Below are 26,786 nucleotides of genomic sequence, written 5' to 3'. Positions count from 1 at the left end.
TATTGCCTGGATCTTTCATCACCCTTATAGCTTCCCTCTGGACTCCAGTTACGCGCAACTTCCAGTACAGAAACCACTTTGTCCATTCTCACACTCAATCCTATCACAGCCCCCTGATCTCCCAGGGTCGCAACCATTCCACCAGCACAGCCCAAACAACCTCAGACCCGCATTCACAACCGCCCCGCACACACACACATGTAGCGGAGCATGGGAGCCTCGCATTCCTCAGCTGTCCGTGCGGAGCATGCGCACTACGACACCTACGGAGCGTGGGGGGGGGAGCTGCTCCGAGCCCTTCCGCCTGAGCCTCGTAGTGCGCATGCGCGCTCCCGCCCCGGCACCATTTGAGTCGCTGGCAGCGGGCGCGCGCGGGCCTATTTTCAGCGCCACGTGACATGGAGGCGGGGACGGGAAGGGAAAGGTCAGCAGCGACGCCGGCGGAGGGGGAGCGGAAGGTCAGGGCGCCGCGGAGCGGAAGTGGGAGCCGGAGCTCGTCCGCCATTGTGGGGAAGCGGAGCCCGGAGCAAGGGGGGGGAAGCGGCGCTGCGTGCGGCCGGCCGGCTCCTTCCAGCGGCAGCCCCATCGGCGGCGAACCCAGGCGGCGGCGACAATCAAGCGGCGGCGGGGAGGAGGAGGAGGAGGCGGGGGCGGGCGAGCGGCCCCGGCGTGCGGAATCACTCGAGGCCCAGGCGGAGCGAGGGGATCGCGGCTCCCCGTGAAGAATGTCAGCCACCAGCGTCGACCAGGTACCGGCCGCCCGCTCGCCGCTATCCCCGCCGCTATCTCCTCTCCTCGCGGCCGGCGCTCGGAGGGCGGCGGCCCGGCGGCCTCTCGCTCCGTCCCTCCCTGCCGCCATAGGGATCGGCGCCCGCGATGGCGGCCCCTGCCCGGCCCCGGCAGCCCCTATTTATAACCGCCGGGCCGCGCCAGCTCCGCTCCGCCTCCCCGCTGCGGGGCCCAGCCCGGCCTGGCGGCTCTGCGTCTGCCCGCGCCGCTAGCGAGCCCTCAGCAGGCCCCGTAGGCGCCCGTTTCCTCTCTCCACTCCCGGAGAGCTTCTCCTGGCTCTTTGTGGCTTTTCCGACTTGTGGTTACCTCCTTCTCTCTAATTGTCTTTCTCTCCTCACCCACGTTTTCTTCTTTCGGGCCTCCTACCTTGCGACCTCCCCCTTCTTCCAGCTTCTCGGATTCTAAGCAAGGCTTCGAGGTTTTCTCAGGCCTCTGCCGCTTTTCCTCTCATGGCGGGCACTTTTCTGCCTCGGTTCTCGCTTCTTCCTTGGGCCTCTGCCTCTCCTTCAAAGTTTTCTTCTCGCAGCCTCCTTCCCCCCTTTTATTTTCTCTGTGCCTTCAGTGTTTTCTGCCTTTTGTCTCTGTGCATGCTCTCCGGTTTCCTTTTGTGCACTTATTTCTAGCTCAGTGGTCTCTCAGCTTTCATTGCTCTCCTGCCTTCCTCGGGGGCTGTTGCTTCTCAACTTCTTTTTTAGCTTTTATCTCTCGTTGCTCTCTGCGTGACTGGATGAGTTGTATCCCAATAGATGAGATGTTGGGGTTTCTTAAGGTGGTTTTCTTCTGGTTTTGGGAGAGGGTGGTGGCCTAACTCTGAGACAGATGTGTATACAAGCAAGATGGAGGTGTTTTTTTCTAACCTAGCCTAAACTTTCAAACCAGTAAATACTGAATCTTTCAGGGTTAAAAACTGCTGGGGAGTAGTGGAGCCTGAGAATCTGCTCGTGAGGAGATGAGTTAGATTCTAATGGGTTAGGAGTTGCCTATTTCTTTTTAAGCTGTTTTATTTTGTTCTAGAGGAATTCAGGTTACCGTAACTTGTTCGTTTACAGTGCTTCTTAGTACATGGCAGATTAACAGTGTTTTGTAATGACTAATCCTAAAAAAAAAAAATTCTCCTGGAGGTATTATTTCCTTGTGTGAACGCGTAGACATGGTATTATTTTCTTGATGTAACTGACTGAACAAGGAGCATATAGCTTGAAGTTCAGCTTGCAATATTACCGTATATTCTTTTCTACATTTAAAAGGCAAGGCATTATAGGTTGTTTTTTCCTGATAAGTACCCATCAGTCAATTTAAACGATGACATATGATAATGAAGCTCTAGCACTGGCAGTAATCTTAAGCTAACTTTCTTTGTTCTTTTAGGCTATGCTATGTTTATTGCTTATGCTTCTCAAGGAGGGGCAATCAAACAGATTTCTGCTGCCACTTAAGCTTTGCATGTTATAAAAGTCTGTAGGATATTTTGATGATGAAATTGAAATTCAATTTTAAAACTCTTCAGTTGGATTTGTACATCAGCTTTTATAATGGCTTGGATTGATATTTAAATTGAAAAGAATTGGTAAACTTAAATTATCTTAACAAAAACATCAGAGGATTCTAACTGAAATTTTCTGTTTTGCTTTTTTCCCCACTTCCTATGTACAGAGACCTAAAGGACAGGGAAATAAAGGTAAGTTGATTCACTGTCATTTTGTGTAAATGTCTGATCTTGTTTGTGGAGCTTAATGTGTTCTGAGACAATTAAGGGAAGGGAATGCTGCTGTAGGATGGCTTATTCCAGATGAAGACAACAGGAAATTGTGTACCAAATATTACTTCCCAGCATTTTTACTGTGCTACAATAGTATCTCAATTGAAATTTTTATTTTTCAGATTACTGCCAGGAGTAATAAGATAATTAGCTGGGTTTTTTTGTAGCTGATGTTGTTTGATACATTTCTATGATCTCTTTAACAGTCTGCCTTGGACCTTTCTGTACAGTGAATGGAATCAGTGTATTAGAATCGTCAGGAGGAGTCTTTTGAGCAGCTTCCTTAGCTTGAGAAATAGGAGCCACGTGACTCCTTAATTACTCATATCTGTGAGCAGAACACATCACCCTTCTTATTTTCAGAAAATATCTTGGCTCTGTCTGTAGAGAATATTTTTGTAGTCTTCCTAAGCCTTTTTTATTTGTTTGTTTTTTACTTCATCTTTTTAAAACATTTTTGTATTTAAATTAGGGTTTATTCCCTTTCACAGAAATGACCAACTACTTTCCGTCACTCTGAAATACTTGACCAGTCTGTCCTATGCAGCATATCTGATTATGTCCTGCAGTTTTGGTTTTTTTTTTCTGGTCTATGGCTTATCTTTGATATTAAAAAAACAAACAAACAAAACAAAAGAAACCCAACCCAATAATTTATTTGGGTTTTCTATTTAAGTAGTCAGCACGTTTGTGCCAATCAATTTCTTATCTGCTTAGTAAGCTGAGCAGTAGGATAGTATGCAAACAGCTACCTGTGTGATGCATTCACTGTGCTTATTTCTGCATGCAGATTAGAAATGTTTTTGGGGAACTTGTGTACTTTTTGACCCTGGTGTTTATTATCTGAACTAATCTAATTGTTCTCTGTGAAGTGTCATTTAATGTTATCCACACTCCTTATTCTCTTGTTCTGTCTGTGTCCAGATTATTTACTTCTATTTGTACCACTCATGTTGGCATGTGCTTGTTGTATCTTGTTGAATCTGTCTTAGCACTGGAACAGGCTGCCCAGGGGGGTGGTGGAGTCTCCTTCTCTGGAGATATTCAAGACCCGCCTGGACGCCTACCTGTGTGACGTGGTGTAGGGAGCCTGCTTTGGCAGGGGGGTTGGACTCGATGATCTCTAGAGGTCCCTTCCAACCCCTACAATTCTGTGATTCTGTGAATCTTGCCTGTCCCCTTCTGATTTCAGCATGCATTCAGTGAAAAATAAACCCGTCTGCCTCTTTAGTTTCAGTTCAGTCTTTTTTCTTGGGTACTTGTTCTCTCCTATTCTAATACTTAAGGATTACTTTAAGGCTTACTTTTTACGATTTTACTTTGAAACAGTTGGGTTTCTGCCCTTTGTGTTTCTCTTAAATAGAAAGACAGTTTCATTTTAGCACATAGTTTGTGGCTTTCTGTTCTTCAAATGATGTTGTCTGTATTTCTAGAGAAGTTAGAACAGTCAGAGAATCATAGGAGTAGTTTTTAACCTATACATCCAATGGTATGTAAAGTATTGAGCTATGTTTGAGATACTGTCCTGCTGTTTGTTTAGTAATTAAAAAGCAAAAGTCAGTGTATTTTCATATGCCACAATTTGTATGTGTAAATCAAAGACAGCTTCAGCTTGTCTAAATAAGGAGGTTCTTGTACTTCTGAACTTAGATTTTAGTGGATTGCATCCTGTTAAATAATGTACAAATCTCCTGGTGAGAATATGATATCAATGAAAATGGAGGTGAAACAAACCAATAAAAAAACAATAATCATTGCAATTCTACTAAAATATAAAGCATAGCAAATAATTTACAAAACTGATTGAATTTGGTGTTAGATTAAAGGATGTGGTGATTGAAGATGGTAGCACAGGATTGGCTCAAGTAGTTGCTGTTAGATCAGAGGTTTGTTAGAGAGGATATATTAATTTAGTGTCAGAAATTCTTCCTGTCCAAATGTTAGCAGACAGTCATCTTTATCAGTGTCATGATGTGGTCCCAGCTTAAAGGGGCTTTGAGGGAATATATGTTACTGAGTCAGCAGATTAATCTGAAGTTCTGTGCGTATATATAGGAATGGTGATGTTGAGAAGGATACGATTAGGTAGGGAAATGAAGTATTTCTCATGTTCAAATAAAAATACTAAGCCTTCAAATGATATTGAGAAGTAACTTGCTTGTATTTTCTAGTGAATGCTCTTGATGCTTTGTTCTAGTTAGTTAAAAGTAGGTGCCAAGTGCTTTTTCCTTTGACTGCAATGTGTGGGTTTATACATCTCAGTTATAGAACAGTGTATCAGTCAGTTGGACGTTCATTCCAGTATTTCAGAGACTCGAACCAGTAAATGATCTTATCTTGGAAGTTTTCTTACTCTGTTTGTCGAACACCTTAGTGTTGACATAAGACATCCAAACTGGTATTAATCAAATGATGTCTTGCAGCGGGGGTGATAAGGACCTGATGTTCACCAAGCTCCCCTTCTCCCTTGCTGTAGTTTGTGCCAGCATATTGCACCTATGAAAGGAAAGTGCTGACTCGTGTTTACCTGTATATACTTTTGGTTTTGTAGGAGGTTTATTTATAGGATTAGGTTTAAAACAAGATTGGAGCACTACAGGTTAAGTACTTAGATGTACCTTATTAATCTGGATGTAGTGACAACTTCTAAGGGGGAATTTAATCTTAATACTTTTGGCCATCATTTGTGCAATTTGCTAGTGATTATTCAAAGGATAGCAGCAGTTGAAGCAACTTGAGCTTTAAATTACTTTATTTGACAAGTTGTTTCTTCTTGGTATCTAATTACACTGTATTTTTACATGGAAGTATGCGGTATTTTCAGGGTTGGATTGATACAGATGCTTTTAGTAACTGTAGGTTAGTTTCTGTTAGTATACTTCATCACTGCCCTGCTCACTTAGAAACCTTAATATGAGTTTTTGGGTATGAGGCATGCATCTTAAATCTGTTTTCTCTTGTTAAATACGTGCGTGGGCTGCATTCTTCATTATAAACACCTTATGTAAAGTTAGAGTGAAAAGCTAAAGAGACAGTTGTAGTGATGCTGTTTAACTGAGAAGCGTATACATGTAGTAGAGATGGCAGCACAGAACTATTTTGTGTTGCTGACTTAAGATCTCAATATAGAATAAACAAGAAAGAAAGCACATTTATAAGAATATTCTGTTAGTTACGGCTGACCAAAATAAATCTCTTAAGAGACCTTTGAATGCCTCTGGAACAATAAACATGGCTCCTGTTATGAAGATCAGCTGTCAGTATGAAGAGATTAATTTGGATAGGATTCTAATCTTGGCATGTAGTTTGTATAGTTTGTATATTGCTTCATGTGTGGCTGCATGCCTTTAAGAAACTCGTGTCCCTCCTTTTTTTTTTTTTTTTGTTTTTGTTTTGTTACAACAAAATTGTATATGGAGATGTTGCTGTTTGTAGTCTTTGGTTAAGACTAAGCAATAGTTATGGCGTGGGTGTGAAGAAGAGACCTTGAGGATCATTCTTTTGTGTGACTGGGCCAGATTTGAAAAGGAGTATAGAGTTCTAGAACATCCATATGTTCCCATTGTGTTTAAGTTCATGATGGTTAATGAAACTCCTTATTTATGGAAAAACAAACAAAAACTAATATTATCTTAATTTGCTATTTAACTTGGAAATATTTTTATATCATGTTTCAGTACACTTTGTGTTCACCGTTGTTAGTCATACTTGTCTGTAGCTGGTACACAAACACTGTGTTAGTATATAACAAGGTCAAGAGATCTGTCTTTTAAAACCCCAGGATGGGAGGTTGCTTCCCTTCTTCTCAGGTAGTTGCTTTGAAACTAATCTTCTATTGTTCTTTACTAAATGATGATTTTCCATCTCTTGTTACTGCTATCTGAAATTAATACGTTTTTTCAAGTTTGTTTGTTTTTCCCATGTGTTTATGTGTATTCCTTTGTTATTTTTCCAGTTAGTTTAATTTGCTGAAGACAGCTTGTTACTGAAATCAAACGTGGAAGAAGTTGTGAAGTGTTTGGTTTGCAGTGTTAGCTTTAGTGGGGGGAGGAACACAACCAAGCAATAAAACATGCTCTTAAAACAATTTCTATGTACAGAAAAACTTGAAGGTTTACTTATATAGCTGTATATACTTTTCAGAGGCTTTTGCTAAAAGAGAAAAGCAGGTGTCAACTTGTATCTGTGTTTTCCCAACTGTTAGAAAATCTGCTGCTTTGCTGTTTCTGGTATCATTCATTCTCAGAGCACTTTATTGATTACTCTAAAACTTGTTCGCACCAAACTTACTGATAGGTAACAGCGGCAAAAAAATGCACTCAGAAAAGCAGTCAGCTCTTTTTGAGAAGGCTTCTTTGTCTTTCAGTTGTATAATTTCACATAAACTACCTGCTTATTTCAGTCACCATTCTGCTTTACACTCTGGGAACTGTGGAGTTTAGTAGAAAATTTTGCAATTTGAACAATAGCCTGGGGAAGGGGGGAATTGAGAGATACCTCAAGTAATTTGAGCAACTGGAAAATGCCAAGCAGGTATTAATGCCTTAAACGAGGCAGGTTTATTAAAGGTAATAAATAGAAAGCTAAGAAGAGCAGATAGGAAGAGATTCCTGGGTATAGTGGAATGTGTGCTGGGAAAGGATTGTAAACTTGCTTTTGGGGACTTGAACATCTGTTTCTGTCTTGCATTGTCCCTTTTAAACTTAACATGTTGCTAATTCGGTGCATTCTAATAGTCGTGTAGGAAATAGAAAATCAGACAGCCGAAATAGGCCTTCCTTGTTGGATTGTTGACTTTAATCCTATCAGGAGAAAGGTGTATATTACAGATTTCACTGAACCTGTTGAATATGTGTGATCTCACTGGTCTGCACATTTGCACTTAGTCTGGTACTTCTGGAAACGCTGGATTTACTGCCCATGCAAATAAGGTGACTGTAGTTTTTCTGTCTGTGTAGTTTAGGAAATTCCTCCTCCAGGAAGGTAACTCTGCCATCAAGAATAGTTTGCTTTGGTCTTTCCAGACTTCTTCTGAGATTTGTAGGGCTTAATGATCTATTTTCTTTTATTTGAACAGCGTAAAGCTTAACAATAATGTATTCTGTCTCAATAAAGCATAAGTAGAAGCATTTCAGTGAACAGGCGATTAAGTGTTACCTAGTTTAAAAGCGTATCGTCACTCTTCCAGAAAGTGTATCTAATACAAATATAATTTTAGTTTCAGTACAGAACGGTTCGATTCATCAAAAGGATGCAGTAAATGATGATGATTTTGAGCCATATCTAAGTAGTCAGACAAATCAGGTAAGTGAACATTGCTTACTGTCTTGAAGTTAACTTTGGAGTTCAATGGAATTCCATTCTTAGTTCATTTTTGAGTGATTTTTCTTAGCATTACTTGCCTGAATAGCTGTTGAGATACAGTTTTGTATCTTATTGTATTTAATATATACTACATGAAACAGTTAAAGCTGTCTTAAATTCTGGACAAGGTTCTGTTAGTAAGTGTGCTCTGGTGTCTCTTGCTTGTGTTCCAACTTCAAAAATAACTGGTTACAAGAATCTTCAAAAATAAAAAAAAACCCATACAACCAAAATAAAACCCTACACCTTACGTTTGCAATGAATTGTATTTTGGATGAAATTCAAAACAACAGTTCCATTGGCTCTGAGAAAATATCAAGTGCATGGACATGATTCCCTTTGAGACTGGTAGGAATATCTCACAGTTGATTGCATAATAGATTGAAGCATCATATTACTGGAGTGCAGTATAATGCTTCTGCTGGAATGTTAATGGCTTATTTTCAGAGCTTTGAATTGTCTCTGTAATCAGAAGCTAATATACGTTAAGTTTATAAGTTGTAGTGGTCTTGAGAGGGAAAGGACAAACTATTAAAAGACTTTTGAGGACTCTTCCTCCTTTTCCATTTCCTCAAATAACACAATATTAAGGAGGCATTATCTAAGAGATGATAACATGCTGCATTTTTCTTTCCAAAACAACATCAGATGTTGTATGGTGGGTAGTCCTTCAACTGTCTTGGAACTTCATAATCTAAAGACATAACTGTTGTGATTTCTTGGGAGTCTTGGGAATGGAATTTGGATTAAGTGAGCAAACTTTGTTCTGCTAGACCACAGATTGTTCTTAATGGGAACTTTAGTTTGAATATTGTTCCTCACTAAATAAAGATGTTCTTATGTTCTTTCTACCGTTATGTTCTGGTAGTTGTCTCCTATTTAGACAAATCTGACAAGAAAGCAGCAAGAATACAAAAAAATTAAGTCCTAATTGCAATTATGTTTCTTTGTTAAAAGTTATGAAGTTGTTATGCCTTGGTTTTTTTGAAGCGGTTTCCGAAAGCTTAGCTACTTCCAACGGGTCTTTTTACTCATCTTTCTTACCTTTGAGGGAATGGGTAAAGTTGTGAGTTCATTCATACGATTGTTAACAGTGTATTAGAAATATTTTGTCCTGAGAGTATAGCCTATATTGCTGATTTTTGTTTTATTCTCTTGCAGAGTAACAGCTATCCACCAATGTCAGACCCATATATGCCTAGTTATTATGCTCCATCCATTGGATTTCCATACTCCTTAGGCGAAGCAGCATGGTCAACTGCAGGTGACCCTCCAATGCCATACTTGACAACTTATGGACAGATGAGTAATGGTGAACACCATTACATACCCGATGGTGTATTTAGTCAACCCGGGGCATTAGGAAACACCCCTCCGTTTCTTGGGCAGCATGGATTTAATTTTTTTCCTGGGAATGCAGATTTCTCTACATGGGGGACGAGTGGATCTCAGGGACAATCAACACAAAGCTCTGCTTACAGCAGCAGCTATGGCTATCCACCTAGTTCTCTTGGGAGAGCCATAGCAGATGGACAGGCTGGATTTGGCAGTGATACTCTGAGCAAGGTGCCTGGGATTAGCAGCATTGAGCAAGGCATGACTGGACTGAAAATTGGTGGAGATATGACAGCTGCTGTAACAAAAACTGTAGGTTCAGCTCTGAGCAGTACAGGAATGACAAGTATTGCAGCCAACAGTGTGCCCCCGGTTAGCAGTTCAGCACCTAAACCAACCTCATGGGCTGCCATTGCAAGGAAGCCTGCTAAACCTCAGCCGAAACTCAAGCCTAAAGGTAACGTGGGCATTGGGGGCCCTGCTGTACCACCACCACCTATAAAACACAACATGAATATTGGAACTTGGGATGACAAGGGGTCAGTGGTAAAAGCTCCCCCAGCCCAACCAGTACTGCCTCCTCAGACTATAATCCAGCAGCCTCAGCCATTAATTCAACCACCAACACTGGTGCAAAGCCAACTGCCTCAACAGCAGCCTCAGCCACAGCAACCACAACAGCAACAAGGACCTCAGCAGCAGGCCCAGCCTCACCAGTTACAGCAGCAGCAGTTGCAAAACCGCTGGGTAGCGCCTCGTAACAGGGGTGTGGGCTTCAGCCAGAACAATGGAGCTGGTAGTGAAAACTTTGGTTTAGGTGTTGTATCCGTCAGCTCCTCACCTTCTGGTGTGGAAGTGCACCCAGTGCTGGAGAAACTAAAGGCCATAAACAACTACAATCCCAAAGACTTCGATTGGAACCTGAAGAATGGACGTGTGTTTATAATCAAAAGTTATTCAGAGGACGATATTCATCGCTCCATTAAGTACTCTATCTGGTGTAGTACTGAACATGGTAATAAGCGCTTGGATGCTGCTTACCGTTCCTTGAATGGAAAAGGCCCGCTCTATTTACTCTTCAGCGTGAATGGCAGTGGACACTTTTGTGGAGTGGCTGAGATGAAGTCTGTTGTGGACTACAATGCATATGCTGGCGTCTGGTCTCAGGATAAGTGGAAGGGCAAGTTTGATGTCAAATGGATCTTTGTCAAAGACGTTCCCAATAACCAACTGCGGCATATTCGCTTGGAAAACAATGACAACAAACCAGTTACCAATTCGAGGGACACTCAAGAAGTACCCCTAGAAAAAGCCAAGCAAGTGCTTAAAATAATTGCTACTTTCAAGCATACCACCTCAATCTTTGATGACTTTGCACATTATGAAAAGCGTCAAGAGGAGGAGGAAGCCATGCGTAGGGTAAGAAACCAGTACTATAGTAGCTCTCCTGTTTTTTCGATTCTTGGTGACCTTGTTATTTCATACAACAGAAATTTCTCAGTGTGAGTGTTGAATCGGAACGTGGTGCTTTTTTGCCAAGGTGTATGTACTCGAGATAACTAGTTCTTAATGAAAAGATTAACTTTCTTGAACCGGTGTTAATAAAACAAGTTACGTGTTTTAACCACAGTGCTAACATTGGCGTGCATAAGTTGACTTCTGAGTGTTTTTTAAAGTGAACAAAAGTTAGATTACATTATCCATAAATGAAGTTTCCCAGTTTAGACTTTTTTCAGTTTCTGAATCATTAAAGGAGGAGACTTGAAATTATAGATAAAGTTAATGTTATTTACAAAATAAATTAAGATTCTATTTTAATTAACTTTAACAACAAGATTACCGCGAAGAGCAGATTTTCTGCTGGACTCAGTTTGTCTTTTATAGGCTTCTGAAACATACAAGTGATATAACGATGACTTACGCAGTGTCAGGATTATATCTTTGGCAATTCTGACAGTGCAATTAAAAATCTATGGAGTTTGTTTCTGTGATTAAAAGTGTACCTGTGATAAATCTGTAGAGAAAACTGTAATTTTGGAGGCCAACATTTCAGAAAAGGAAAAAAGACTTTCACTTCAAACAGTACTTGCTTGTCAGGTGAACTCTCCCACCACTAAAAACTGCTCTGTTCACCATTAGCCTCAATATTTACTTTTGCTATATTTTATTCCAGTCTTGTTAACTGTAACAGTAAATGCATGATTTATCTTACGGTTAGAACTGCTTCAGGGGTCTGGAATTACTTTACCTAGTTAGTTGATATTCAGAAGTGTGAGTTTGCATCAGTGGGACTTTGCTCTCTGTTCGTCCATCACACCACTTACTGCATAAAAATACCCTTAAGTCTGTGGTTTATGCTAAATAGGAGACTTGTGGGATATTAAAGTCCTGAATTTGTTCTTCTTTGAAGCTGTCATCGTTCTGACTGCAAAAGAATTTCACCTGCTCCACTATCTCCTTATCTCTGTTAGGTGAGGTCCAACCTCTACTGCCATACTGCCAGCATCAACCTCTGATGCCATGGGCCAACATAATAAAGCAGGAAGCATTAATTTTAGAGCACCCCTTTTTATTTTCTTCTGTTTTTGCTGAATTTTTAAGAAACAGTGGTGTCCTAAATTAATATTGCTGCTTCTGTGCCATCTTGATGATGGGAGATTGGACCATGATCCTATCTAATATTTTACGTAAGGGGAAAATTTTGATCTTTTCAGTTTTTAGTACAACTTTATGGTTTTAGTAATGTTTCAGAAAGGCAAGACTAAGTGTTTCTCTGTAGCCTTCATGTGTCAGAAGTGCCTTGATTTCTGATGGTATAAGACACTTTATGAAGACCTTGTTGACTTCATAAGTACAACAGATACTTTTGTGAAAGCGCTTAGCAAAGGAGTCATAATTCTGATGTGTCCTAGCAACTGTTTTGTGGTTTGTATCCCTCCACAGTAGGTAAAATCCGTGACACATAGTGGGAGGGAGGGAGCGAGCATGGATTTAGTAATGTTTCCGTGTATGTTAAATTTAAACATCAGCATATTAAACGCAGCATTTGATAGGTCTCTAACTACGTGACTGCGATTGTGTATTTTATGTAATAAAGGAATATTGCTCTTTAATATTTTCAGTGATGCATGCAGTAACTGTATGACTCAAGTATTGAACTTTACATTTCTCTATTAATACAGCTTCTTTTCCCAGTTCTAGTGAAAGCAAACATACTTGTTACGGTACTCGCACAATGGACATCAATACTTTTACAACAACATGCAAATTGTTTTTGTAGCAAATTACAAAAAAGGAATGTAGAGCTGCGTGTCTTAGATGTCGGTGGGAAGTTCTTAACAGAGAGTGTTGCGGTGCTTGAACAGGCTGCCCGGAGAGATTGTGGATGCACTGTTCCTGTAGGTGTTCAAGATCAGGTTGGATGGGACCCTGGGCAGCCTGGTATTGTACCAGATCTGGAGATTGGTGGTCCTGGTTGGGGGCTGGAACTTCATGTTCCTTGGGGTCCCTTCCAACCCAAGCCATTCTATGACGCTGTGTCTAGAAGTGAGGTTTCCTTTTTGAAGATGTATTTAAGACATGCCTGAAGGAAATTCATAGAATTCATAGCATGGCTTGTGTTGGAAGGGACCTTAAATATCATCTAGTTTCAGCTCTCTGTATTGGGCAGGGTTGTTACCCACCAAATGAGGCTGCCCAGGGCCATATCTTAGAATATAGGAAGTCCAAATTAAACTCATTCCCTTAACAACTAGTGTTGGTTTAAAACCTCTAGGTTTCTTCTTGTTCTGTTATGATGTAGTATGGGAACAACTTATCCTTAAGCTGTAAACATTCAATTGTTAACTCCTTCATGATTCACACATGGTTTAGAAATGCAGTAATTAGTATTGTAAGCTCTGTTTTATGGTTAGTTGAGTAATCCTTTATTACCTAAGGTCATCTAAGTTTATGGAGCTGTATACAAATTAGTGCACTTCTTACTGCCAGTAGAACTGAGTATTCCATGCAAACTGAGTTAAGGCCTGTTTTCTGTGGCAGCTGTGGTTGTTTCCGGTGCTTCTGTCATAAGTTTTCTTTTTGCTGTTCATAAAAAAAATAATACATCAGATAGCAGTAGTCACTTGCATGTTTCTTCATGTTTGGTTACACATTTGTTGTTGCAAAGGCGGTAGCAAACTTTCCTACAGCCAGTGATGTAAGCAAAACAACATCTGATTTATAGATGTTGTTTTACTCTATAACTGTTCATTCCAGCTAACTTATTTGAAAGTAATTGGTTGTAAATATATATATATATATTATTTATATAAACGAATTTTATATGTTTATATAAACAAATAAATAAAAATTAACCCTAAAATCTCAGGGTAATCAATAAGTAATTTCTAATCTGACTTGTCATTGTTTTGTTTAAGTTAGGACAGCATACTTGTAAAAGTGCAGTGAATGAGATTTCCTTAACTTTGCATTTGATACAGGCTGCTTTAAAGTGTCAATATTAGAACTGCTGTATCAGTCACTGCTTGATGTGACCCTGCTGTGGACCAGATATGTAAAAGTAGGATTGGGAGCAAACTTGTGCACACAATTTTCTTACTGCTGAGGTTCTAGTATCCTATTTTAAATGTACTAAGTTCCTTACCAAGAGAGTGGTGAGGTGCTGGAACAGCTGCCCAGAGGGGTTGTGGATGCCCCATCCCTGGAGGTGTTCAAGGCCATGTTGGATGGAGCCCTGGACAGCTTGGTCTTGTATTAAGTGTGGAGGCTGGTGGTCCTGCCTCTGGCAGCGGGGATGGAGCTTTGATGATCCTTGAGGTCCCTTCCAACCTAATCCATTCTATGATTCTATATCTTTTAATCTAAGGAACAAGCAAGCTCCTTTTTCATGAGGTTGTGTCAATAGTAATCTGAAATTGCATCAGTTGCATTAAACCTTAGGTTGAAGTATTGTTTTGTGGTTGTAGTGTAAATGTGCATGACTGCAGACTGTTTGAAAAAGTTACAGCTTAAAATACCCTGTTTAAGAGTATGTAATTACGGTAGGAAAATAAGTTGCAAAAAATATGTTGTATTTAATACACTTGGCCATCAACAAATACATAGGTCAAAATGAAGCCTGACTTTCATTCAGAACAACAAAAACAAACCAAACAACCAAGCTCTCAGCCAATTAAACAAATAACATACCCCCAAACTAACAAACAGCTGTTGAAATCTTCCAAGGTTTTCACTCAGCCAAAGGGGGTGACTTCTTAGAAGTGTCATCATCTGTTGTTTGAGGACCTCTTTTGGTGTTGCTTAGTACTGAATTCTACTTCTTGTTAACATAAGGTGGACAGAAGGTCATGGTTCCTCCTAACTGTGGACCACTGGCTTAGTAACAGTAGCATTAAATTGTTTTATTGTAACAGTCCTGAAAAATAATTATTATCTGTAGGAGAAGATGAAATAGTAATAATCTTAACTGCTTATCTAATTTGCATTTGGCTTTTTTTCTTTACAGGAAACTTAAAGGGCAGGTAATTATTTGCCATGTTTGTTTTCCTCTGGCACTACCTTGTTGTATGAGTGCTCGTATAGCCAGAACTTTCTGACTCAGAGTAATTTCATGTTTTTTCCTTTGTTGTGATACCGATGTGGCTGCTGTTTCTCTGATAAGCGGGTCTTATCAGATGGTAGTTTTAAACCTGTTAAACAATATGTCTTTCCACTCCAGGACATTGCTGTCTTTATGCTTGATTAGATATTTCTGAACAATATCTTGTAGGGGAATGAGGGAAGCGAAAAAACATCCATAAAGTCTTCACTGTTATCTTTTTCCTCCTGCTCCAGCTCATTCAGCTCTGTCAAGCTCTGATATAAACACATAATCCTTGCACAAGTCAAAGAAAAGAGGTAGTTGAATAGCATTTTGAATGTGGGTAATTGATAGTTGTGCTGTAGTCTTGTGTGTGTGTGCTAAAGATTCAAAACAGTAAGTACAGGAGATTTTTAATATCTTGTGAGAAATGCATTTGCTATCTACTTTTCAGATTTTGAGGGTTATTACTTGTTGCATATCTGCATTTTTTTCTTTATAAATAAGTGGTATTGCAGGTATCATGTCTGCTGCAAGAAAAAAAATAATAACTGGTTAGAAAGTAGATTGTTTTTACTGTTGATGTGCATAAAGTGAAGGTAACCCTGGTTGTGAGAAACGAGAATTATTTGCTACAAGATGAATTTGGACACTGATCGAGCTTTTTCATCCTGTGATGAAGTATACTTCCTATGCCTTAATATGCTTTAGCATTGTGAGGCATTTAGGAGCACCTGAAAATGATCTGCAAGTTTTCTTACAGGCATATGAATTTCAGTGCCCGTGGTTTCTGTGCATTTCGCTGAGGCAATTGTTCTTGTTTAGAGTTAGCATTCAAAGTTTATTACAGGATAAAGATGATATGGAGGGGTTTGGATATTAAAAAATTGTATCAATGATAAATAATGACAATGTAAGAATTTAAGTAGTGATGTAACCTGCCTTTCTGTTGTAAGGGAAAAGCTGTTACAGCAGGGGAAGTCCAGTACTGCAGTGTTGAATGAAAGTGCTGGAATGCAATTAAGCTCACAGGTAGTTTTAGTTTAGAAAGAGACTTAAATGGATCTTGTTCCCTTTTCTTTTGATTTGAAATTCCTGCCTGCAGAAGGAAGACTTCAGAGTCTTTTCTACTGAGCAAGAGTGACCAAATTTCTCTTGCAATATACAGACCCCTATTGGAAAAGCTCAGAATATCATCTAACTGGTTTTCCTGGATGCTCCGAGGCAAATCATTTTTGGAATCTAATGCTTTAATGTTCATAAATATGAAGGTAGCTTCTTAAAACAAAACTTTGAACTTGAATTGAGTATGGTTTGTTAGAGCTGCAGTGTTTCTGAATGCGGTGTTGGAGTTCTTGTATTTTTTAAGACACAGGAGCAATTCTAAGTTCCTTACAGAGCAAAAGCAGATCCATAATTGTTCACGAGTGGCCTTTTGCATCCTGCTCAGATGAATCTGTTGAGAACAAATAGCACTGAACGCTATGCGTGTGATGAAAAATGGCTATGTAAAGTAGTCACAACCTGCATGACTTCATTCTACTTCTGCCTTGTTTCATTAACTTATGCCAGAGGTGGACTAGTTAGGAGAAAGTTGAGCATAGATTTTTGGTGATACAGAATCACAGAATGACCTGGGTTGGAAGGGGCCTCAAGGATCATGAAGTTCCAACCCCCCTGCCTGGCAGAGCCACCAAACATACACATTCACTAGATCAGGTTGCCCAGGGCCCCGTCCAACCTGGCCTTGAACACCTCCAAGGACGGGGCATAAGGACATGTTGATTTGATGGAAAAACCAACAAACCAACAGAAGAGTATGAAGCTGAAATATCTAGAAACACTGTTTGTACAGATTGAGTTGAACTAAATTGTTGAGTTTTAGCATGCAAATTGATTGGTTTTAACCTTCAGAATCATCTGAAATCATGTTTTACAGTGTTTTTTTAATCAGATGAACTGTCTGAGCCAGGTTCCATTTAAGTGCTTGGTAGTGTTCATAATAGGAGAGCTAATTGATTACTATTGTGCTTCTCTACTTAGTGTCGTATTCAGTTGTGAGAATGTAAGCAAATTTGTATGTTAATTCCATTTTCATATGGAATAAAATGAGAAAATGAGATAAACTATAGTCATGATTCTTCATGGCAGGTGTTAAATTGAAATTTGAGTTGCAGATTGTAATTTCTGTTACGTGTATGCAGAGGGCATTAGTTGTGAGGCTTAAAGAAGGTCTGAGAAGTTCTCTTGCAGAGTATATTCTAGCCCTGCAGTGAATGTCATTTCTCTTCTAAGGCAATTCTAGATTTCTTAGTAGAGTTGTTAAGTAAAGTCTTGTTTTTGTTGTCCATGGACTTCTGAGTAGAAGTTGTCACTTGTCTGCTTCCTGCAGTTCATCAGATATCAGTTCTGAGGCTTGAAAAGTCAGAATTACACAGTTTCTTATTTTACTTTTTAATGAACTTCCTTCGATGGCTGTAGTGTAGCTAATTAAAATCTGATATTTCAACATGTATTGCACTGTTGGGAAGCACTTACTATGTCTAGTTAGAATTGGGCAATCCATCACTGACAGTACCCATCTGGGAAAACAAGTCTGGAAGTGCTTTTCTGGCTCATGGAGTTTACGTTTGTTTTTTGCAGCGCCTTTCTTTGTGTCATTCTGTAGTATCTTTAAATTAGTTGAGTTTCTTTCCCACCTCTGCCTGATGAATGTTCAGACCTTGTTATTTAGTGTACTGTGGAAGTTCAGATGTGAAATACATTTCTCTCTTAAGTATAACAAAATATAGAATGGTCTGTCCCACTGAAAATGATCTGCTCAAATATAATTTACCATGATCATTGTAATATTCACAGTTTTGCTGTTGCTGAAGCTTTCTGAGGTTAAAATAAGTAAAATGCCATCAAAATTAATATGGAAAATAGGATTTTTGGGTTTTGCAGCTTTTCAAACTTCCCTAGCATTTATATGCTTGAAAGCTGTATTTGTTGCCTGGAGCTCTAATGATCTACAGCAGCAGGGTCTTGGATGAGTATTAATTCATATGGCTTACTGGACAAGGAAGTGCTCTGGAGTTGTAAGATTTTATTTGACATCTTTGATTTTTAATTTGTGACTTTTACTTTTCATGTTGAAATAAGGAATAGAAGAAACCAAACGTTTGGGAGGAGATGGTATCTGAGTGCTTGAATTTCTGGGTTCATCTCCTAGAGATCCTTCCCACCTGATCTTTCCCTCCCAGAATCACTAGAAGTTCCACTTAGTTGTCTTTAAATTCTTTTATCTGGTTGTGAGATAATCTGTCTTCAGATTCACCTTCCCTCTGGAATTTGAGATGTTGATAAGGACCTGCATTTCACACAACCTTAGAAGTTTCATTAATATACAGCCAATGAGATTCTTGCTATAAATGGGGTAAACTATTTCTAGCATTTTTGCTTTTTGCACAAATCTATTCTTGGTTGTGGTCTTGAGCACTAAAATCAATGTTCATGCTGTCCCAGCTGTAGTGATACACTGGGGTACGATGAATGGCAGATTATGGCTGAAGTCATTAGTAAATGAGGTTTCATTAGCTTTGCTGTGGCTTTTTCTCACTACCTCTACAGCTGTCTGTTCCACCTCTGCCAGGTGTTCCAGCCCACGCAGTTGGGTTGGCAGAGGTGTGTGCCTGCACTTCCCTTCACAGAATGCAGTCTGACGTGTTTGCTTATGTTGCAGATCAACATGAAGATTAAATCGAAGTCTGCACTGAAGCAACAAAAAAATGCTGCATGTTCCCTTTTGAAACTGCTGTAAGAATGCTGTCTCTTGACAGGGCAAAGCAGACAGCTTCGAGCATGAAGGTTTTAAAGATTGCAGCGTGATGCACAAGTTCAGCAGAATTTTGGTTTTTTTTTTTTTACAAGTATAGTTGATTGTGCTGGAGTTGAACATGTGGGGAAACTACCTGCAGTTTGTGCAAGTTTGCAATCCCAGATGGCTTTAAAAATGCACAACTTCAAATGCTTACACCTCTTAACTATCACAAAATAAACATAAGTCCTTCTCTCACTCTGAACTTCATTTTGTAGGACCTTGGAGGGGGGGAGGTTCATCTTAGGACTGTAACAATTCTTTTTCTTAGGTTTCCACTTAAATGTTGCTACTAAAAATGAGCATTTTTTTCATTTCCCTTGTTTGGGTAAGAAGTTCCAGAAAGTGGTGTCATACATCTCAGCATTTTCCTTCAAATCAGATCAGAACATATTTTTGTTTCTTTGAAATTTTGTTGGCATAGAGATTTTGTTAAATCAGAGGATAAATTGCATTGTGATTGCTTTTTAGCACAGGATCTTTCAATTAGTGCAATGAAATTTTCAAGTCAGTAATTCAATGCATATTGCTGTTCTGCTCATTACATATTTTCCTTTACTCTCAGTTGAGACATATTTCTAATGCCCAAACCTTTTTAAGTTCACCTTGATTTGGTTTTGTCTGTTTGTGTAGTAAGTTGTTTGCGTACATGAAGCTTGCTCACCTCATGGCCTCTTGCTAGCAGTTACAGCTCACCAGCTGTTCCATTCCCACATAGTTCTAATTCATACGCTTAATTGCTTTCCACTCCTGCTCTAAAACTCCACCCAGAGCTGGGTAAACTTACTATGGCAGATCGGGAATTGAAGCAGGCTGTGCTGGCCTTTGGCAGGGAATGTGGATTGACCTGAGGAGCTTTTTACTCTGAGATGCTGAGTTTTGGAAAAGATGTTACTCACCTGAGTCTAAGGAGCATAAGGAAGAGAGACAGCAGTTTGGAAAGCAGAGGGAAACTGTGTAATCAGCTTGATTGCACCTGTAGATGGAGGGAAACTGAAGATGCTACTTTTGTAGAGATAGTATTTTAAATAGTGAAAATATTGATACGTTATTATTTAACATAGCAGTTTTGTAGCCTGCTATAGTACCACCGTAGTGGCTCGCAGCACTTGGCAGTTAAGTCTGCTAATAGTACAGCAATAATCTAAGATGTACATAAGCAGGCTATTTTTGCATGCTTTACGTACGTAGTCAGGCATGAGGCCCAGTGATCATGTGTTTTTAGCCTAGAGATACACTCTTAACATACCAGTATATATTAATTTAATTTAGTGACTGATAGCATCAATCTCATTTTAAAATCACTATGCAAATATAGTCTACGCATCTCTGAACTGGGAAAAAGAATATTGCGGAATAATGCTAACATTGTTCCTTAAATAGACAGAAGTTCTGTTGTGGAGATTGGAACGAGCTAAGTTATACAGCTGCTGGGGCAGTGAGATTACTGTTGTGACCAAGAGCTCTGCAAGCCCTGCATCTTTGATATTCATCTTGAAGCAACCTTTCTTGAAGCAGAATCTGTCTTGAGGAAGACTAGATAATCAGCTGTTCTCTAGGAGCTATCTCAGTGTTATGTATGTTCTCATTATAATGTCTTTTTGGGAGAATTTATTTGGAATTATTGGTTAATTTTCACCTTCTCTAAGTAGTTTCTAGCATAATAAAGTTTCAGCATGATATCAGATAGTGGTTTTGAATTGTTTAAATGCCTTCTGGTTTATTTTGGTTTTCCTTGCTATGTTTGTGTTCCAATTATAACATCCTGTGTTATAATGTGTAAAAACAGTGAGAATTAGTTCTGTTTTCTTTTAAATGAGGCAGGCAGCTATCTCTTCCAGAAAGTATCATCAAACATTTACATCATTTGCTCAGTGATACATATTAAAAAATATATAATAATAATTCTAATGGAAGAAAAGTTCTTAGTTTCCAAGAGTCAAACTGTGGTGTTTTTCTTCAGTCTAATTAGCAAGATTTGTAATGAAGGCAAGAAAGAATAATTGCTGTTTGTTCTTTTCCTAGAAATCATAATACTAAATTGTGTGCTTATCTTCAAGAAAATGATAAATCATTGAAAATGTTACTTCTCTGTTGGTCTTGTAATACAGTGGAAGATTGTATTAGTTTCTGGTAGACACATGGTGAAATGAGTACTATATTTTTTACCCATACAAATTTTCACATTGCTTATCTCTCTTTTTTTTTTTTTTGCACTCATAACATCTTTTATACTAAATGCAACATCTTATACCTCAATTGTAGCTTTGAGGTGAATATCAGCCTGATTGCATGTGACACTTGCATTTGAGTGGTTTCTGTCATCGTTATTATCTTGTTTTTGTTTGTCTTTTTCCCAGCCCTTCCTACCTCATTCTTTTTGTAAGTAACTTTTAGACAAAAATATTGCTTAGTTTGCCTTTTTTGTTTTATCTTATCACAGCACTGTGTTTGCATGGAGGAAGATGTACTGGTGCAACTTGTTTCTTTACCTGTTGATCTTAAGCACATTAAAACATTTATTAAAGCAGTCTTTGATTAAGGTATCTGGGAGCGTGATCTTTGTTTTTTCATTCATCTGGTATCTACTGTAGAGAGAAGATGTACATAGAGATGGATGTAAAGTTATAAAGTTAGAAGTCCTTGAAGGCTAGTTCCTTGATTTTAGAGAATTTATAATGCTACTGCTTTAATGAGAGGAAAGCAAATGATGTTTCACTTTGTGTATTAACACGATTTTCTTCTTTGTTTTTGTTCTCTTTCAGGAGAGGAATAGAAACAAACAATAACTGTATGGAGATATCCTGCTAGAATTACAACACTAATGATGTAGACTCTGGAAATGCCTAATATGTCTAAGAAGACGTTATTAAAGCTTTTTTCTGCTTAAGGTGACATCTTTGAACACTTTAACACGAAATTGACTCTTCTTGTAATGGTTCTCATCAGTGCATCTGCCCTTATACTCTCTCACCAAACACACTTGAGAACTGTACCTTCGTCAAGCACTTTCTGTCCTGAAGCTTTTACCAGTATCTGCTGTCTTTTGTATTTATGCATCCTAGCTAAGGCACAGGAGACTGAACGAATGCAAGGATTCATTAACTCTTTGAATTTGTTAAATACTAACATTTAACCATTAGAAGTGGTTCAATGATGTGAGATTCACATTGCTTCAACTTAATTTTTTTTTTCTTTGTAGTTTTTTTAATTGTCAGATTTTAGCTATTCAACAGATTAAAAGCAAATCATGCCATATTTAGTCCTGGAGTAAAACTCAAGTCTAAATGTTCATGTGAAAATTATTGTAGTAATCTTTTAAAATGGCAAAGCAACTTTAAGCTGCAGTTTAGCCAAATGAAACGTAACATAAAATTATATTAGAATGACATTTCCCTTGTTTCAAACTGTTTGGTGTAAGAGAATATTAATATGCAGCTTGGTGGACACCACCAGTTAATGCACATTTCTTTATTTTTTTTTTTTTTCTGTAACATGTATACTGAAAAAAGTGCATTTGTCTGAGGAACTGTTTGTTTGCTACCACTCGATGAATCTCAGTTTTGAGTAAATGTACCTCAGTCTAAATCAGACTTTTTATGACCTTTATAACTACATTTAAAATAATCTTTAATTCCTATTTCTGGGTGTTTGCAAGCCTGACAGATTGCTATCATGAAAGTGAAAATTTACTCCTCTAGGTGATTCACTAGCTAAATAAACATAATTCTTGTTTAGCAAGCATATACTGTTCTCAAAGTTTTTTGTTTCATTTTCCCAACATTGAGGTGTTTTCCCCTGTCTACTGTTAAAAATATTGGAAAGAAAAGAAAAACAAAACAAACCCTCTTTGATCCATGGAGAAGACGTAGCTATTTTATCAAGATTTTTGTTAGAACACAAGGAATTTTAGAATACATATTAAACTGGTTACTGCTCTACTAGCTTTTAACTCCTCGAATCGTATCTTTTGTTTCAGTTTATGTAGCCATGCGCATTCTGTCTTCTGGAAGAGAATATTAGAAAAATGTTAAGCAGGTGTATTGACTGTATGAAATACTGAACAGCCTGTACCAAACTCCATGGATAGCTTTCTCTTTTTAGAAAGACAGTGTAGAAGTCAGATATGTTATAGCTTAAAATAGCGATACGGCATATTATTTGAACGTTTCATGTCTTAATGTCCAGCACAGATGTTTATATTGTTTTGAGCCCTTCATTTACAGATTCTGGCAATCAAAGTTCTGAAGCTTAAGTGGTATGACTTTCTTTTGAATGCAGACTATTTTGCTGGATTTTAGATTTTCTTTTTTCAAGCCCCTGTCTCTCTTCAGACTTTTGATATACAAAACATTCAATACATGTTATTTCTTACTCATTATTTTAAATATTTGAGGATGAGGAATAGCAGATACGAATCTTAATTTTTTACTGCTTATTTTCTGCAAACTCCCAAGGAGAGCCGCTTCCATGTTTTGGAAAGAAGCAGCAGTATCTCTTAAATACTGATTAGGTGAGGAAGAGAAAGGAAATGCTAAGCTCTTATTATGTGAGGAGACCAAGAGAGTTTTCAAGGCCCAAACCTTATGAAATTGGCTTGAGCCCCCAAATCCATGCTTCCCTGTCTTTGTTTCTCGCTAACAAATTTTGTAGGTATTTGTTTCCCTCTGTTGGCTGACCTGTGGATTACTGCCCGTTGTTCCAACTGTGACTGATCATTTGAAGTGACAAAGATCAATATTCAAAGAACGCAGTCTTTCTGATAATCCTTCAAGGGATCAGCGTGCTTCTACTTCTTTGTTGCAGAAATATCAGGAAAAAGCACAGGTGTTTCCAGTTAAAAGAAAGCTGCTGTTAGTCAGGTATTCAGGATTTGATTGCATGTGCAACCTTACTTTGCTTCTGCTGCAGTATTCATATTTTTGCAGACTTAAGGTATTTCCTGCTTTACCCCTTGCCTATTTTACTCTATAGCATGAGCATTGCTCTGGGATTGAATCAGGTTTAGAATAAAATGAGTTTGTTACTTTGCAGACTTTGAAAGCTTGGAAAATGAGAAGGGATTGTAACAGAAGGAGGTGATCACATTTAGAGAGCTGTGACAGTTCTTACGCTGTTCCAGGGTTGTTAGTTGATCTACAAATAGAAGAGTTTAATTGCTGATGGTATTAGTCATGTTGTGACCGACTTGCAGACTGCTGAGAGTTTAGTATGTGCAGCTGAAATTAAAAGGAGTTTTATGTGCATACAAAGTGCTGTAAAAAATAGTATATACACCATTGTAATATACAGCTGTGGAGTGCTGTACTGGTTAATGGACACATGACACTGCTAGCCTTCAGCTTCCTTATGCACGAGCTATTTTCCTCCAGAAAGAAAAGGAATGGTGCTTAATATCTCAAATAAACGTAGAAATACTTTTTTTGGTCTCTTTTTTTTTTTTTTTTTTCTTCTTTTTTTTTTTCCCCAATACAGTGAAGCTGTGTTAATGGCTGCGTGCTAACAGTGGAGTTGGTAGAAGCCTATTTCTGTTCCTGATTCTACCTCCTCTGTGTCAGGATTTGTTTTCCTGTGGTCCATACTGAACCAGTTAAACCAGCAGAAAAATTCTTGAACTGTCTGACCAGTGAGGTTAAACTTTTACGAGGAAGATGGTGGGAGGGAAAGGAAGAAGGCTTGCCCCTTCAGGAGCAGTACTGAAAAGGGGTTGCTGCATTGTAACTATGTGCTCACTAGCTGGTGAACCATATATGTAGTAGTATTGTGAAAACTGCAGAAGATGACTGCCCTTACCCCCCCCCAAAAAAAAAAACCCAAAAGCTGTTTTTAGTGCAAGATTTTGTTAGCGTACAGAGAAATAAGATGTTATTGCATCTCTAGTACAGGAGGAGGGTGAAAATGCAGTCTTTTCCATTTTGAGTAGTTTTCACACTTCAAACTCATCTGAGAAGTCATAGAGAAAGGATTGCTGAAAGACTTGACCTGCCTTATTGTACAGATTGAGACAAATCAAAGTTGTGTGAGCTTTGCTAATCTTTGAGTATGTCTTGTCTTTGTAATATCAGCATCTTTAATGTAGGGGGTTTTTTGGTGTTTGACAAGAAATAAATCCTGTCAGTTGAATGCTCAGGTTGCTGACTTAAGCAAAACATGGGTGCTACTTTATTTTTAAGATAATTGGATTGGGGAAACCTCAATATTCACAGCTAGACAAAATTCACTGCTTCACATCTTTTGTTTTTCTAGGCTTAATTTATCAAATACCATTTTTTCTGTAAATCCTTTTGCTTTTTTTCTCCTTGGATACTCTGACGGTTTCAAAGCACTATCTGCAAAGTTTAGATGCAAAAGCCCCTTTGCCAAAATCATTTTCATCCCAGACAAATCCACCAAACATGATGAGCTTTTTAGTCAAGTGCAAAGAAAACCCTTGGTGTTTAGAAGGAAGTATATTAGTTGTTTTTCATTCCTTAGTCAAAATTCTGTCTTGAAGTTGCTTTCTATGTAGTACAAGTGTTTCCACACCTGAAACATGTTCTTTTAAACAAATTCTTTTGATGTCAGTGCATCTTCCATTTTCCTATTTGAAACTGCCAATTTCACTGAAAACATTGAAGCAACGGTGTTTAGAATTCCGTAAATGGTGGTTATCTTTGTTTTGGCCCTTTTGCAGCTATGTTTCTGAAATTATTGTTAGTTCTTACACAAGAAAGTATTTAAATGTTTGAGGTGTTTCTAGTAGAATGTGAAAAACCTTTGTGGAGCATCTTTAAATTTTCTGCTGCACTCATTTCTAAACGAATAATCCCAGGTATTCAAATATAAATAACTCTTTATGAAGAAATGGCTTTCATGTGGCTTTCAAAGCTGTTTGAACTAATTTTTGCTGCCATTTTATATTATGGAACTACACTCCTGTTTTCCATGTCTTTATTCTTTTGACAGGTGGGAGGTCAGTATAATTTAATGATAAATTGAGAGAATAAGAGAAGTCCTATTCAGTTGCAAAAGAAGCTGGTTTACATTTTTGTTTTTATATAAATTACCGTACAGTAACTTAAATGAAAACCTTGCATGACAATTGACAATTTGATCTTAATTTTTTTTTATCTATTTTCAGCCTGGCATGTAAGCCGTAGTTTGTGGGAGAGGAAAGAATTATTCCATGAGTTATAGGAATCTTACATAAAGTTTGGCTTCGTTTAAAACTATAATACTAGTGTACAGCTGACATGTTTTCATCAAAGCATCTGTTCTATATTGTCTATTCTACTTTATATACTTGAATAAAGTGCATTTGAATATGGTGAATATTGGCCTTTCGGTTCATGAAGTTAAATTTCTCAACTATTCCAGGCTTTTGACAGTATTTAACTTCCCATAAAAATCCTGAAACATTAATTATATACTCATTGTTCAGGGATCTCTAAGCCAAATACTACTAGTAACGCATGTAACATTTGTTTGTTAATGTTCTGTTATATGCATAATGTTTGTTACCACTTCTTATCTGACCTAGTCCTTCCCCAGATATAGGAGTCTGACAATAGAAGTCAAACATGATTTGGATGTCTCCTCCAGCTTCCCTTTGTGTTGCACCAGGAACATCTGTCGTAATGCAAGCAGAGAGCACAAGTAGGTTGGTCTTCAAGTATCTTCCTCCAGAATTTTGCTCTCAGTTAGACCTTCAGGAGGCAATGAATTCCTTTCTTTCATCTAAGTAAGCATTCTTTCACATTTTCCCATTCCTTTTGGGATGACTCCAGTGTCTGCTGCTACCTTGGGAAACATGACCATGGATGCTTTTTTTTGAAATTCACATAAATGTTCCCAACTCGGTGATTTTCCTTTGAGGACAAAAGAAATCTGCTAGTGGAGTTTAATTTGTTTTGGTATGTTTCAGTCTGTTTGCCACAGGAGCTGCTAAATTCAGTTTCCCAGATGATGAAGGCCAATCTTTTTAATCTAACTCTACAGGACGTTCTTTTGGAAGGTGGAGAGAGGCATCGTTTTGTTCAAGTTTTGAAGAGCATATAGTTATTCCCATGTAAGGATCTGCTCTGGTTGTTTCTTCGAGTTTTAGGGGTGGTGATAACTGA

General features: G+C 38.5%; 1 protein-coding gene across 3 annotated transcripts; it reads left to right on the top strand.

The window, feature by feature from the left end:
* Positions 1-489: 489 nt before the first annotated feature.
* YTHDF3 (YTH N6-methyladenosine RNA binding protein F3) lies at positions 490-25,998 on the top strand. 3 transcript variants are annotated; one of them, XM_015855721.3, is made up of 5 exons: positions 490-749; positions 2,443-2,467; positions 7,767-7,852; positions 9,074-10,666; positions 21,453-25,998. In XM_015855721.3, exons 1-5 carry the CDS (start codon positions 726-728, stop codon positions 21,474-21,476), a joined length of 1,752 nt encoding a protein of 583 aa, XP_015711207.2. In that variant the 5' UTR covers positions 490-725; the 3' UTR covers positions 21,477-25,998. The 3 variants fall into 3 exon arrangements, with proteins under 3 accessions (XP_015711207.2, XP_085395635.1, XP_015711206.2); XM_085539509.1 differs by lacking the exon at positions 490-749 and adding an exon at positions 877-1,020; XM_015855720.3 differs by lacking the exon at positions 490-749 and adding an exon at positions 1,032-1,558.
* Positions 25,999-26,786: the final 788 nt, after the last annotated feature.

This window comes from Coturnix japonica, chromosome 2 (genome assembly GCF_054131305.1).
Source record: "Coturnix japonica strain WE chromosome 2, WE-NBRP24, whole genome shotgun sequence".
In the NCBI taxonomy this organism is placed as follows: Eukaryota; Metazoa; Chordata; class Aves; order Galliformes; family Phasianidae; genus Coturnix; species Coturnix japonica.
This window is presented reverse-complemented; position numbering and strand designations above follow the sequence as displayed.

Coding starts and splice junctions, on each gene's coding strand:
- YTHDF3 (XM_085539509.1), top strand. CDS start 877: ATGGCGGCCCCTGCCCGGCCCCGGCAGCCCCTATTTATAACCGCCGGG. Junction 1,021..2,442: donor GCGAGCCCTCAGCAGGCCCC/GTAGGCGCCCGT, acceptor TCCTATGTACAG/AGACCTAAAGGACAGGGAAA. Junction 7,853..9,073: donor TAAGTAGTCAGACAAATCAG/GTAAGTGAACAT, acceptor ATTCTCTTGCAG/AGTAACAGCTATCCACCAAT.